The following is a 16,426-nucleotide window of genomic DNA, read 5'->3' on the forward strand; positions in this document are numbered from 1 at the left end:
CAAACCCAGAGGGCAAACAACCTTTTTAGCTTTGTATGTTGAGGATGGCAGTTCATTCGCCTCGGGAAGCATGTTCTTTATGATTTTCATTAACTCATCAAAACCCTTGTTAGAAACTCCATTTTTTGCCTTCCATTGCAGAATTTCCAGTGTGGTACCCAACTTTTTGTGCCCCTATTTGCAATCTGGGAACAACAATTTCTTATGATCATCTAACATATGCTCGAACAGTTTTGACTCCTTCCAATTCTCGCAGTCTTCCTTTGCATCTCGCAACACCTGACCTAGATTATCGATAAGATCTTCTGCCTCGCCCATCTCTTCTTCAGCATCGCCCATTGGAGCATTTGCAAAGGCACTTCCTTGAATCTAGTCAAGAATGTTGTCATATTCTTCTTCATCATCATCATCCATCATAACTCCTCTTTCCCCATACTTGGTCTAAACAAAATAGTTAGGCATGAATCCAAAATTGTATATGTGGGCATGAATAGTCTTTCTGGATGAGTAATCCTTCTGAATTTTGCAATTTCTGTATGGACAACAAATGAAACCTGATGGCGGTTTGTTGAATTTTTCCTAATCGAGAAAACTACGCAAGCCATTAATGTACTCCATGGAACTTTTGTCTGCATTGTACATCTATTGCCGATCCATCTACAAAATACTACCGAACTAAAGATATTCTGATCATCCATACAATTATAAATGAAACATAAAAAACATGAAACAAATAGCATTAAATTGAAATGTTGCTAAAAGTTTAGATAGAAATAACATGATTTTATATAAATTCTAGCTACTTCAAGATTTTTTTCTAAGTTAACATGATTTTCTACAATTTCCAATACAAAATGGTGCATATATTTAAAAAAACAAAAATAAGCTCTAATAACACATTCATATAAATGAAATAGTTAGAAAATATAGAAAAATTCTTGAATTAGCGAGAAATGAACATTATTTCTTACAATTTGATAACGTAATTGCTAAATTCACATGATCTAATTTTCACTTATTTTTATACATTTCTAAGAATTAACATGATTTTATATAAATTCTTCAAGATTTTTTTCTAAGTTAACATGATTTTCTGCAATTTCCTATACAAAATGGCGCATATATTAAAAAATTAAATATGAGCTCTAAATAACACGTTCATATAAATGAAAAGTTTCTCCATTGTACCTTATTCTAAAAATCACAAATTACTCTAACTCTAAAGTATAAAACTTAGTATACTATCCATGTATCGAGGGAGGATGGAGTTTCTAACCTTTAGAATACTTGAATGAGTGAAATCCTTAAGAAATGGTCATAAATCCGGCAGCACCCCCTATGGCGCCATGAATAGGGTGAAACTCGAGCTGTGTTTAATTATTTGTCTATTTCTGCAGTATATGAATTACTTTTAAATTGTAGTAAAAATGTTGAATTAGCTAGAGAATATAGAAAAATTCTTGAATTAGCGAAACATTATTTTCTAGAATTTGATAACGTAATTGCTGAAATAACCAATACAAATACCATTAAACTCAAATGTTGCCGAAACTTTAGATAGAAATACACAAATTAATATTTCAGATCCAAACAACATGATACACTATGATAAACCATCAACTGAGTGCTACCTAGAAGGACTTTAAGCATCCTTGGGCGGCAAAGACGAAAGTTTTGCTGACCCAGCCTCATCCTATGTTTTATTTGTACCTCCTACAACGGTAGTACTAAGTGGACCTGAAACACCCGGGACTGGCGGTGGAGCATAAAGACCACCAAAAGGAGGTTCCTAACCCGCCGCAACAGCATCTTCATGACATCTCCACAAATAGCAAAGCATTGCTTTCTTCAACGTGCTTATTTTCTTCAACTTAACATGAGAGCTATGGTTTTCCTCTTGCCGCGAGAGGAACGATAATCGCCCCACCATCGCCACTACCTCCAGCAGCAGAAGCTATCTCTATGTACATAATTTATTTAGCTCATATTTGCAAATGACTAAACTACGAACAAATTCTATATTTTTCACATAATTTACTTAGCTCAAACATAACATATAAATGAAATTTTCTCCATTGTAGGTTATTCTAAAAATGACTAATTACGTACCTCTATTTCATCTTATTACCTCTATGTACGACATTTTATCCCGCTCACATTTGCTATAATTTATTTACCTCATATTTGAAAAGTACTAAACTATGAAATTATTCCTCTAACCTCATATCAATTTCTTTGACTAGTACGAAACATGGCATCCAAAAAATTGTAGCTTATTCTAAAAATCATAAATATGAGCTCTAAATAACACATTCATATAAATGAATTTTTTTTGCATTGTACCTTATTCTAAAAATCACAAATTACTCTAGTTCTAAAGTATAAAACTTAGTATACTAACCATGTATCAAGGGAGAATGAAATTTCTAACCTTTAGAACACTTGAATGAGTGAAATCCCCAAGAAATGGTCACAAATCCTGCAGCACCTCCCCCTATTTCACCATGGATAGGGTGAAGCTCGAGTTGGAGGAGATGGCTTGGGCTGGAGGAAAAGAAGGGTATTTATAGGAAAGAAATTAGTACCGGGGGTATGGCGCATTAGTACCGGTTGGGGCCACTAACTGGTACTAATGTGCACCATTTAGTATTAGTTGGTGCCCACAACCGGAGCTCATGAGCGCTGCTGTAGGGACTATCCGTTAATCCCGGTACTAATGCTAACATTAGTACCGTGCCTAAAAGTGACTAGTACTAAGTCTCAGGATGAGAGATCATTTTTTCTAGTAGTGAAACCGGACTAAAATCCTCGGAGGCTTTAGTCCAAGTTTATAACACCAACTGTGATTAAAGATGTCTTCATCGACTACAAAATTTAGATGGATAAAAAATAATCGAGATTTTTGTGAAGGATAGAATTTTGTTTTTCTACTAGTGTTATTACAGGCTTGATCTTGCAATGAGCTAATTCGCAAAAGTATAATGGTCATCTTCATCGTATCCGCTGCTGGGCCCCACAAATCGATGTAGGTCCTACCTTTTTTTGCCCTTTATCCATCACGTGGGCTTGTCGTTACTGAAGTGCGTTTGGCAGTAGTGGTACTGTTTTCAGCTCTCAATTATCATGCGTTTGGCAGTAGCAACTAGGCCTGCGTGACTGCGTCTAATCTATTATCCGCGCGATTTCCAACATTTTATTTTGGCTTACGAGAGCTTGACCTTCGTCGACTCAAGCAGCAGCGGGCCTCCATCGACTCCATCAACTGCTTGTGGATGGTGGGGGGCGGCCGGCTATGGCAACCGGCGGCCATCGTCCGTGAGAGCTGGTTGATGCCGCAACCATTGGAGACGCCCAAGGGTAAGCTCCACTGATCTCCAATATCCATATTTCCATTCCACGCGGTCGTCGTCCCCATCGATCGAGCACGACCTGGGTCGGTCACTTGGTCATATGTGGTCTGTATGTGTTTGCCTTACTCGATCTGGGGCATATTTCGTCGTCATCCTCGCGTTGCTTCTAACTCAGATCAAATCGTCACCATCCTGCTACATCCCCGCTACTCCTCCTTGTGGCATGAGGACAAGGAGATCTAGAGTAGAGCAAGCACCTGGTAAATAAGTATAGGTACAACTCTGTTCTTATCTCTTGAACATATCATCTATTGCTTTAATTTTCTCACACGCAAGGGTTCTTTGCATCAAAAGAAACTACAAAGGTAGCGGCGATCTACAAAATACAACTATGGAGCTCGAGGATGTAACGTTTCAAGTATTGAAAGATGTAACAAATGGTTTCTCCGAGAAACAGAAACTTGGTGAAGGAGCATATGGAGTGGTGTACAGGGTAAGATTGGGAAAACGCTTGGTTTTCGTTCGCACATCTTTTATATGAAACATCATTTTGATTACCCAAATGGCACAACCAAGGTCTTGTTTAGTTGCCCAACTTTGGGGTGCCAAAATTACTGTAGCAACACTGTAGCGTTTCGTTTGTATTTGTGAATTATTGTCCAAATATTGACTAATTAGGCTCAAAAGATTCGTCTCGTAAAGTACAACAAAACTGTGCAATTAGTTTTTTAATTTCGTCTACATTTAGTACTCCATACATGTACCGCAAGTTTGATGTGATGGAAATCTTATTTTTGCATAGTACTAAAGTTGGGATTTTGGGTGAACTAAACAAGCCCCAGGTCTTTTTGGCGAGTCAATTGCTAGTAACATCTGCAGCGATAATATCCCTGCAGCGCATGTCATTGCGAGTGGGTAACGACCTTTGCCACAGTTAGTTTGTTACTAACGGGTGATCACTAAATGTAGCAGAGCCAGCACTTCGTTTTTCTGCCTGTCAATCCATTTTTGACGGTGACTGTCTCTGTTGCATTTAGTCTTTCTGCCTGTCAATCCATTTCCTGTGAGAAAAAAGTCAAACTTGCTTGAGTACTGATAACATGTCTTTGACAGGGACTGACTAAAAATGGAGAGGAAGTTGCTGTCAAGAAGCTTCGTGATGTCAATCCAGATCTTGATGATAAGCAGTTCCAAAATGAATTTTATAACCTCATGAAGCTGAAACATAATAACATTGTGCAGATTCTTGGTTATTGCTATGAAATAGAGCAAATATCTATAGAACACAATGGAAGAATAGTGCTTGCTGAAAAAACATACAGAGCACTCTGCTTCGAGTACTTGCACAATGGGAGCCTTCAAAAGCATATTTCTGGTATGCTACTTCTCCATGTTCGCTATGTCATGGAATAAAATTGTCCTGTATATTTACATTAGGTTAATAATCCGTTTGTATACTACTGCAGATGAGCACTGTGGACTTGACTGGCACACACGTTACAAAATTATTAAGGGGATATGTGAGGGCCTAAAATATATCCACGAGGAACTGGAAAAACCTCTTTACCACTTGGACCTAAAGCCTGACAACATACTGCTAGATAAGGACATGGTGCCAAAGATTGCAGATTTTGGTCTGTCCAAAATCTTTGGTAAAGAACTGACACGGACATCACAAAGTCCTCTAGGAACATGGTAAGTTGAATGCCGATCATGGGAACATATCCATTTTTTTTCTAATCACAAAATGCACACATGTATTACAACATTGTTGAGTGTGGTGCAATGCAGTGGATACCAGCCACCAGAATACATTGAGCGAGGTGAAATCTCAAAAAAGTTTGACATATTCAGTCTGGGTGTCCTAATGATAAAGATAGTATCAGGACCTGAGGGCTACTCCAAAAGTCAAAACATGTCTTATGATGAGTTTATTGATCAAGTGAGAACACATATTTCTTCTTAACAATATAAAAAATTATCCCAATACTGTGCAAAATTTACATTTGAATAATATAACATCCCCGTTTGACAGTAGTTCAATTTCTCAGGTACAAAATAACTGGAGGAACATGTTGCAGGAAACTTGGAGTGATTCCTTGCTAGAAGGATATTGCCACCAAGTACAGAGATGCACCCAGATAGCATTAAAATGTTTGGAGAAAGATAGCCAGAAAAGGCCTGACATAATGATGATCATCGATATGCTGAATAAGATTGAAACAGACACTGTCAAGGTGATTAATATAATTATATAATTTTGTGTGAAAATTTCCTGTGTAACATTGTGCAATGAAATGTTACGTCAGTAAATTACTTGACTACATGTGCAATCCTGTTCTCCCTTCATTTTGCAACAATATTTTAGTATATTAGGGGTTTTTTATACGACAATAAAGATCCCTCTTGGATTCAAGAATGTAATAACAATTCGCAGTTTTATATCCACTAAACATGATCTAATGACGTGGGAGATATTACTTTGTAAGGTGAAAGGAAAACTGTATTTTATAGATTTTGTTTTACCTTCAATTGAATGCCATATCGTCATGTTTCAACACTGAAACTTGATAGGCTCATGAAAAAACAACTAGTGATTCGTATTTAAAAGTTTCATGTGTAGTTTCTTTCATATATAACTATCTGATACATTTGGTCATGGTCTAACGAAACAGAGCCAACTTTGTATGTGCTTTTGAAACAATTCTCTAATGAAAATATAAATTGTGTTATGATTGTGTTGGTGAAACATTGTTAGCTTTGATCTCCAATATATAAATGATTACTGGGAGTGATGACATAATACTGATAGTATTGGATCCATCATGAAAACAATTTTCAGTAATATATAGTAGTTTTTTCATTAGGATATTTTCATGGAATTTGTCAGTATAAACTTTATGGATCATACAGAGCAGATTTTTCCGATGTGTTGACAAATAAATTTAAATCTTGCAGCTTCCCCATAAAGGATGTCACGGAACTGTTCCTAGCATGACAATGCTTGATACGGTGACGAAGATGAGAACAGAACAACCGGATATCACAAATCAATACCAGCATTTCAACTCGATGATGACTAGCTCGAGGTGCAATGACCAGGAATTTGTTGATACACGGAAAAAAACATTAGATGCAGGTGAAGGACAAATTGTAGGGAGGACAGAAGAGAAAGAGAAAATAATAGCTGCTCTGTGCACGAAGGAAAAGATCATCGTCCTTCCAATATATGGTATTGGAGGCATTGGCAAGACAACCTTTGCCAAATTGATTTACGAGGATACAATGTTCAAATATTTCTCTCGGGCATGGGTTTATGTATCCCCAAGATTTGACTTAAATAAAATCGGTAACTCCGTGATTTCACAGCTATCTGTAAAGGAGAGCAAAACTAATGAAAAGCATGAGATGGATAACATCCTCACGAAAATACTTTCTAACAAGAAGATTCTGATAGTTTTAGATGACCTGTGGGAGGACAATCCATTTCAAATGAAGGATTTGAAGGCAATGCTAAGTCTTGGTGATAAGAATAATATAATTGTTTTGGTAACCACACGCAGTGAACACATTGCGAAGAACATTTGTGTTACTCTTAAACCGTACAAGATACGACCTTTGACAAATGACATGTGCTGGGATATAATAAAACAAAGAAGTCACTTTGAAACTAGAGATGACAGGGAAGAGTTGATGGGCATAGGAAGAGAGATTGCCCTGAAGTGTGGAGGTGTGGCTTTAGCAGCACAATCTCTTGGATACATGTTGCAGTCCATGAAATCTGATGAATGGGAAAAAGTGAAAGAAAATGATATCTGGAATGAATATATTTCAAAGGATGGCTCTTCACCAAATCATGTTCTTGCATCATTGAAGCTAAGTTATAGCAGTATGGGTCCATGCTTGACATCATGCTTTACCTATTGTGCAGTATTTCCAAAAGGCCATAAGATAGTTAAAGATGATCTGATTCACCAATGGATTTCTTTGGGTTTCATCAAGCCCAAAAAAATACTCTCTCCTACACAGCTATGTGAGAAGTATATTGTGCAGCTCCTGGGATTATCATTCCTTCAACATTCTGTGTTACCCACTGTGAGTTGTTTTTGAACTTTTCTTATTATTAACTTCAGAAAATTGAAAAGAAATGTATATCATGCATATTTATATATTGACAGTCATGCTGAGAACATAGACAGTACCTTGAATCATAACAAGCACATAAATGCACAGCTTACATGTAGTTTTTTAGAGTGATCAAAGAATAAGGGGTGGCAATGAGCCACTTTTTTGAATAAATACTATCTTATAAGATTACGGAGCTGCAGAGTACCTCATATGTGCTAATTATGGAACTGGCACAATGGAGGCGACACAGGTATCCATACTGGCGTACAAAGCTAGCATGAATAATAGATTATTGGTACCCGAGTTGGAGTGGAGTGCCGGAGCAAATATTTTAGTATCCCTACCGATGTTAATGATGACCTTGCACATATTTTACCATATCCCTAGTGACCCAAGTGATAGGGCAATAGGGGTATTACCGTATTAACGTATCCCTACCAGTGCTAACTATGGGATGGCACCAATACAGTTTCCTAACAAAAAATGAACTCAAGTTACTACACATGATTGTTACTAAACATCATTGGCAACTAAAATAAACAAACAAATATCAAGCAATATAAAGTCAAGTAATTAACACATTGTTAATGCCATCATTCTAGACAAAGTCCATCTTTGGTTATGGATAGCCTGGACCACAAGGAATACTCATCATTGGCAGGTATAATTTCAAAAGTTAAAAAAGTAATCAAACAACTGCTAGTACATAAAACAAACAAACAACAACTTATTCAAATATGAAGTAATTGTCATAAGATTTGAATCATTTGTGACATAGTTTACCAAGTTATGGTATTATTTGTTCAAAATTTGTTTGAAAGGTGTTTAATAGGGGTGCGCATGTACAATGAAAGATCTTCAAGATAAGCATAACCTTATCAAACACTATGAGTGTAAACTGAACCTATCACATATTACTCACTATTGACACCAAACTCAAAGCTATAGATAAACAAACAAAAAGATAACAACCAATCAAAATGTAAAGTAATTGATATTTGTGCATCCACTTGAACAGAGAACCTGACGCTAGTATGCTTTTTTCGATAAAGGAAGTTTTATTAAATTTTAAGGGCATTACATCATGACACTATATGTACTATATATTTCTGTTGCAGACCCTTCGAGCCTATAACAATGGCTTTACATTATACAAAGGAGTCACAGTGTTCACCATGCATGACCTGGTGCATGACATGGCAAGATTAGACATGGCCGATGAAATTCTGGATGGTAGCAAACAAGGCATTACTGTGGAAAGCACTGGTCGATATGTATTGCTAACTGATTGTAGTAAGCCTCTGAAATCGTCAACATGTTTTACTAATAAGATTAGGGCCCTGCGTTTTCTTGACTGTAGCCAAATTGAGCTACACGGCGATGCATTTTCATCTGCAACATCCCTACAAGTCCTGGATTTAAGCGAGTGCTGCATATACCAGTTGCCAGCTTGCATAAGTGAATTGGTGAAATTGAGGTATCTCAATGCCCCCAAGATTCAAAGTCAAACGATCCCGTATTGTATCACCAAGCTCTCGAAACTAATTTACCTCAACCTGAGTAAGTCCAGGATGTTAGCGTTACCTGAGTCAATTGGTGACTTGAGATGTCTGATGTATCTTGACATCTCAAATTGTGACTTTATAGATAACCTCCCAAAATCATTTGTGAATCTCAAAAGGTTGGAATATCTGGATTTATCAAACAACAATAAGCTTAGAGGTGTATCGAAAGCTTTGGGTGGCCTCACCAACATCCAATACTTGAATTTATCAATGAGAAAAGGTTATGTATGGGATCAATTTCTTGAGGGGCTGCCAGAGGTCATTGGTAATCTAATTGGACTCCGTTATTTAGGTCTATCACATACCACACGATCCATCTTCTGGAATCCGAGCTCAGATGAACTATTCAGTTTCATTGACCGCATATGTACCCTTTCTAATCTGCAGCATCTGGACTTGTCTAATAATGATAGTATAGTAAGTGTTCCTGAGAGTATTGGCAACCTCAGGAATCTGCATACACTGGACCTCTCTTGCTGTTCACATCTAGTTAGGCTTCCAGAATGTTTGGTTAGAATGGATAATGTGAAGATCTTGAATGTCACCGGGTGCCGCAAACTGGAAAAATCTGCACTGTCCCGATCAAAGATTTTTGACTTGTTGCCGCATTTCGTGGTCCAAGCTGATGAAGGTGAATCTAGCAGCAACATCGGTCTTCTACAGTACGCAAATCCTAATGAGTTGCACATAACTTGCCTTGATAATGTAAAGTCTGCAGAAGAGGTCCAGAGTATAAAGCTGATAGAAAAACAGGGGATTAATGATTTGAAACTTCAATGGACCAGTGATGCTTGCAGGTCTGTTGAGGATATGGAAGTGATGGCAAGTCTTGTGCCACCAAGCACCTTGAGGGAATTTAATATGACAGGCTACAATAGTGTGAGCTTTCCGCCCTGGCTTATGAACATAAAGCTTTATCTACCGGAACTTAGCAAGATTGAACTGTGGCATATATGTAAATGCAACAGCTTGCCTGCATTAGGTCAATTACAAAACCTTAGAGAGCTAATTATTGGAGAAATGGACAGCATTACGATCATCGAAGAGGATTTTTGTGGTGGTGCAAGGGCCTTCCCTCAGCTGAAGAGATTTTGTCTATACCACATGGAAAATCTGGAAGCATGGAAGACGATGTACTCCAATGGCAAGGATGTTGAGAAAGAATTCATGTTCCCTAACCTTAAGGAGCTGTCAATAAATGATTGCCCAAAGTTGAGAATGGAACCATGCCTTCCTAGAGCAAAGAAATGGGAGATAGAGAACAGCAATAATGTATTATCATTATGGGGAGAAACTCGTGCTACCTCCTCTGTTGCACCTATGGATGTGAGTGTAACAGTCAGATCTGACAAAGCGCCTTTGGATCAGTGGAAGTTCTTTCACGACCTCCCTTCCCTGAGTACTTTACACATCAAATGTTGCACTGATCGGACATGCAGCTCCAATATGCTAAGCCAATTCCTGTTCAACATCATGTCACGGTGGTTCACAAATTCTAATGATTTGTACATAACTAAGCTGATGAAAAGACAAGTTATTAACGATTTGAAACTACAGTGGACTAGAAATGCTGGTGGTTCTGTGGAGGATGTGGAAGTACTGGGAAAGCTTGTACCACCAAGTAGTTTGAGGGAATTTAATATGACAGGTTACAGCAGTATGAGGTTTCCTGCCTGGGTTATGGACATTACGCTTTATCTCCCAAGTCTTAGCAAGATTGAATTGTGGGATATACGCAAATGCAACAGCTTACCACCACTTGGCCAATTAACAAACTTGCAAGAGCTAGTTATAGGTGTAATGGATAGCATTACGACAATTGATGGGGATTTCTGTGGCGGTGAAAGAGCCTTCCCTGAATTGAGGAAATTTTGCTTATGCCGTATGGGAAACCTCAAGTTGTGGGAGACAATGTACTCCTATGACATGGGTAGTGTGAAGAAATTCATGTTCCCAAACCTTGTGGAATTGTTAATACGTGATTGCCCAAATTTAAGATTGAAACCATGCCCACCTAGAGCTAAGAGATGGGAAATTGAGAGCAGCGATAATGTATTATCATCATGGGGAGAGAATCTGTCATGCAACTCATTAGACATAATTGGAGACCTCTCGTTTATCAAATCATTGTTGCTAGAAGATAATACTCAGCCAGAACATCCGAAATGGTTGGGTGGCCTCAGCTCTATCCGGAAAATGGACATCACAAGGTGTAAAGAGCTGTCTGATTTGCCTGGGAGCATGCGATATCTGACATCCCTCCAGGAGCTTTCTTTGATAGATTGTCCAAGAATAAAAGTGCTGCCAGAATGGTTGGGTGATCTTACTGCTCTGAAGAAACTTCAGATCCGGTATTGTAGGGGTATCAACTCTTTGCCACAGAGCATACAGAAGCTTACCAAGCTTAAAGGACTAGCTATTTACCACTGCCTTGAATTGGTAGAGTGGTGTAATTTAGAGAAGAACAAGAACATGCTGGCTCACATAAAAGTAAAGGTATATGTCCCGCCATGCTATCTGCCATGTCCTACTTATCTTGACAGTAGCCAAATTAAACTACACGGTGATGCATTTTCATCTGCAACATCCCTACAAGTCTTGGATTTAAGCAAGTGCCACATATACAAGTTGCCAGCTTGCATCAGTGAATTGGTGAAATTGAGGTATCTCAATGCCCCCAAGATTCAAAGTCAAACAATCCCGTATTGTATCACCAAGCTCTCGAAACTAATTTACCTCAACCTAAGTTGGTCCAGGATGTTAGCATTGCCTGAGTCAATTGGTGACTTGAGATGTTTGATGCATCTTGACATCTCGAATTGTGAATTTATAGATAACCTCCCAAAATCATTTGTGAATCTCAAAAGGTTGGAATATCTGGATTTATCAAACAACAGTCAGCTTAGAGGTCTATCAAAAGCTTTGGGTGGCCTAACCAACATCCAATACTTGAATTTATCAATGCAAATAGGTTATGTATTGGGTCAATTTCTTGAGGGGCTGCCAGAGGTCATTGGTAATCTAATTGGACTCCGTTATTTAGGTCTATCACATACCACACGATCCATCTTCTGGAATTCGAGCTCAGATGAACTATTCAGTTTCATTGACCGTATATGTACCCTTTCTAATCTGCAGCATCTGGACTTGTCTAATAATGATAGTATAGTAAGTGTTCCTGAGAGTATTGGCAACCTCAGGAATCTGCATACACTGGACCTCTCTTGCTGTTCACATCTAGTGAGGCTTCCAGAATGTTTGGTTAGAATGGATAATGTGAAGATCTTGAATGTCACCGGGTGCCGCAAACTGGAAAAATCTGCACTGTCCCGATCAAAGATTTTTGACTTGTTGCCACATTTCGTGGTCCAAGCTGATGAAGGTGAATCTAGCAGCAACATCGGTCTTCTACAGTACGCAAATCCTAATGAGTTGCACATAACTTGCCTTGATAATGTAAAGTCTGCAGAAGAGGTCCAGAGTATAAAGCTGATAGAAAAACAAGGGATTAATGATTTGAAACTTCAATGGACCAGTGATGCTTGCAGGTCTGTTGAGGATATGGAAGTGATGGCAAGTCTTGTGCCACCAAGCACCTTGAGGGAATTTAATATGACAGGCTACAATAATGTGAGCTTTCCGCCCTGGCTTATGAACATAAAGCTTTATCTACCGGAACTTAGCAAGATTGAACTGTGGCATATATGTAAATGCAACAGCTTGCCTGCATTAGGTCAATTACAAAACCTTAGAGAGCTAATTATTGGAGAAATGGACAGCATTACGATCATCGAAGAGGATTTTTGTGGTGGTGCAAGGGCCTTCCCTCAGCTGAAGAGATTTTGTCTATACCACATGGAAAATCTGGAAGCATGGAAGACGATGTACTCCAATGGCAAGGATGTTGAGAAAGAATTCATGTTCCCTAACCTTAAGGAGCTGTCAATAAATGATTGCCCAAAGTTGAGAATGGAACCATGCCTTCCTAGAGCAAAGAAATGGGAGATAGAGAACAGCAATAATGTATTATCATTATGGGGAGAAACTCGTGCTACCTCCTCTGTTGCACCTATGGATGTGAGTGTAACAGTCAGATCTGACAAAGCGCCTTTGGATCAGTGGAAGTTCTTTCACGACCTCCCTTCCCTGAGTACTTTACACATCACATGTTGCACTGATCCGACATGCAGCTCCAATATGCTAAGCCAATTCCTGTTCAACATCATGTCACGGTGGTACACAAATTCTAATGATTTGTACATAACTAATCTGATGAAAAGACAAGTTATCAACGATTTGAAACTACAGTGGACTAGAGATGCTGGGCGTTCTGTGGAGGATGTGGAAGTACTGGGAAAGCTTGTGCCACCAAGTAGTTTGAGGGAATTTAATATGACAGGTTACAACAGTGTGAGGTTTCCTGCCTGGGTTATGGACATTACGCTTTATCTCCCAAGTCTTAGCAAGATTGAATTGTGGGATATACGCAAATGCAACAGCTTACCACCACTTGGCCAATTAACAAACTTGCAAGAGCTAGTTATAGGTGTAATGGATAGCATTACGACAATTGATGGGGATTTTTGTGGCGGTGCAAGAGCCTTCCCTGAATTGAGGAAATTTTGCTTATGCCGTATGGGAAACCTCAAGTTGTGGGAGACAATGTACTCCTATGACATGGGTAGTGTGAAGAAATTCATGTTCCCAAACCTTGTGGAATTGTTAATACGTGATTGCCCAAATTTAAGACTGAAACCATGCCCACCTAGAGCTAAAAGATTGGAAATAGAGAGCAGCGATAATGTATTATCATCGTGGGGAGAGTGGGGAGCATCCAGTGTGTCCTCTGTTTCACTAACAAACGTGATGGTGACAGTGAAATCAAGCAAGGTGCCTTTGGTTCAGTGGATGTTGTTTCACCACCTCCGTGCCATCACTGAGTTAAGGATAATAAGTTGTACCGATCTGTCATGCAACTCATTAGACATAATTGGAGACCTCTCATTTATCAAATCATTGTGGCTAGAAGATAATACTCAGCCAGAACTTCCGAAATGGTTGGGTGACCTCAGCTCTATCCGGAAAATGGACATCACAGGGTGTAAAGAGCTGTCTGATTTGCAAGGGAGCATGCGACATCTGACATCCCTCCAGGAGCTATCTTTCATAGATTGTCCAAGAATAAAAGTGCTGCCAGAATGGTTGGGTGACCTTACTGCTCTCAAGAAACTTGAGATCCGGTATTGTAGGGGTATCAACTCTTTGCCACAGAGCATACAGAAGCTTACCAAACTTAAAGTACTAACTATTTACCACTGCCCTGAATTGGCAAAGTGGTGTAAAATAGAGAAGAACAAGAAGATGCTGGCTCACATTCAAGTAAAGGTATATGTCCCGCCATGCTATCTACCATCTCCTACTTATCTTTCACTGACTGCTCTTTTGTCAACTCTGTAACGAATTTGTCAACTCTGATAGACAAAAGTCTAGATTTACTTGAACATTGGCTCATATTCCATTTATTCTGTTCGAATCGGAAGTATGTCATTCAGCACATAAGAACCCCAATAAGATTAAGACTGAATGAACTGCACTGCATTCCCAGTCTACTACAATTTCCTAACATAAAGAACATTGTGTAAACAAAACCAAAAAAAAAGGTCTAGTCACACTTATATAGTTATATTTGAATCTTTGAATCGCATCTGCTTTTAGCTTTTTATGTACGAACAATTTTGTCACTGAAAGTTATTGATAAAATAAACAAAACATTGATGGGTTGATGTCTCCTGCATTGCTCATTGCAAGATCAGAATATCTAACTTCCATCTTTTTAACAGGAATTGCTGCAGAACCATTTATTTACTACTTCCGCTCTCAAATATATGACATTTAGGACAAGCTAGCTAGTTCATTTTTTAACTAATTAACTTATCCTAAATATCATATATATAAGAACGGAGGGAATATTTGATATTTCTGTGTCATTTATTTTGCAGTATATCTTTCTGATGAATGATCACCTCGTACAAAGAGTGAAGCTCCATGGAAAACGAATTAAGCGGTCATGTGGAAGAACTATTTGATTATAATATTTGTTCCAAAGCATGTGTTGCATCTACATTTCTCGCAGCATGGTCAATTAGTTCAGTCTTGATTCAGAGGTACAATTTCTGAAGAGGGAAAAGTTTATTTCATGATGTACCTTTGTACTTGACTAGTGACTACCCCATTGTATCATTTGGAAGAAGAACTTCAGACTTCAACTGGCCGAGGAACATCATCTTGTCCTCAAGATCCATCCACCTGGTGTAGGGATGGAGTTACATTGTTGGCACTAGGTGCGACCGCACCCCAGAAAAATCCACAATCACTTATCATTTTTTAATTTTCACCATGTTAGCACGAATATTCTACATATGCTATGAAGTGACGCACCCCCTCTATTTTTATGTAGCTCCGCCCACCTCCCACCAGCCATCATCCAAGAGGGTCTTACTTGAAACCAATGGTGAATAGGTTCCTGCTTTTGATGTTTATTTGACACCATGTACACCAGCGGGGAGCTGTGTTGCTTGGCAACCTGAAAGGTGTCCTACAAACAATCACCATCATATCTGATGAAGAAAAGGATCAAGTACGTAAGCTTGGGGCGGGAAAGCTACTGTTTCTATTACTGTCAATGCCATAGAGAGTGGGGCCGTACATTGCTTTATACTAGATGAGATTGGTGTAGTCTACCGGATGCTATTGATGCCCCTAGCACTGTCCTACCAATTATCAAATACCCCCGCCATCCCAAATTACTATTTATTTTGACTTTTCTAGGTACATAACTTTTGCTACGTATCTAAACATAACATATATCTAGGTGCATAGCAAAATCTATGTATCTAAAAAAGTCAAAACGAATACTAATTTGGAACTAGGTGCATAGCAAAATCTATGTATCTAGAAAAACTAAAATAAATAGTAATTTTGGATGGAGGGAGTACCTTATTCATGCAGTTAGGCCCTTCCAATAGGAATTCATTTTCTAACTGACGTCATGCTTTGATGAGAGTCATCTGAGATCCTTTAGATGACTAATGTTTGTTGGAGGTTGTTGGCGCTAGAAATCGGCTGATCGAATCTCCAGCGTCGGACATACGACCCGAGAGAATCTGCTTAGCTCCTGTTCGGGTGATCGCCCTGGTGCGGTTCGCGCGGCGTGCCAGCCAATCTGACCTGTTGATTGGCAAGGAGAGAAACGTGTCAAATCCCAGAGGTTGCGATCGGCTAAGGTTCCGATCTCGAGGAAGCTTATCAGCGAATCGGCCGATTTGCTGTAATAAGAAAATCGGCTACAATGTGACCGATTACCAGGCAACGTTGATAAAGAAA

At 38.8% G+C, this 16,426-nt stretch overlaps 1 protein-coding gene across 7 annotated transcripts; it reads left to right on the forward strand.

Annotated features, from left to right (window-relative positions):
• Nucleotides 1-3,118: 3,118 nt before the first annotated feature.
• LOC101769334 (putative disease resistance protein At1g58400) lies at nt 3,119-15,852 on the forward strand. 7 transcript variants are annotated; one of them, XR_001163884.2, is made up of 12 exons: nt 3,119-3,357; nt 3,526-3,624; nt 3,705-3,843; nt 4,464-4,725; nt 4,817-5,045; nt 5,142-5,292; nt 5,402-5,587; nt 6,309-7,445; nt 8,597-14,428; nt 15,043-15,207; nt 15,292-15,384; nt 15,501-15,852. XR_001163884.2 is itself a non-coding variant. In XM_004964493.3 (10 exons), exons 3-10 carry the CDS (start codon nt 3,742-3,744, stop codon nt 15,127-15,129), a joined length of 7,986 nt encoding a protein of 2,661 aa, XP_004964550.1. In that variant the 5' UTR covers nt 3,119-3,357; nt 3,526-3,624; nt 3,705-3,741; the 3' UTR covers nt 15,130-15,499. The 7 variants fall into 7 exon arrangements, 2 of the variants coding, with proteins under 2 accessions (XP_004964550.1, XP_012700956.1); XR_002677431.1 differs by having other exon boundaries at nt 15,295-15,384; XR_001163883.2 differs by having other exon boundaries at nt 15,043-15,384; nt 15,501-15,846.
• Nucleotides 15,853-16,426: the final 574 nt, after the last annotated feature.

Source organism: Setaria italica, chromosome IV (genome assembly GCF_000263155.2).
Source record: "Setaria italica strain Yugu1 chromosome IV, Setaria_italica_v2.0, whole genome shotgun sequence".
Lineage (NCBI taxonomy): Eukaryota > Viridiplantae > Streptophyta > Magnoliopsida > Poales > Poaceae > Setaria > Setaria italica.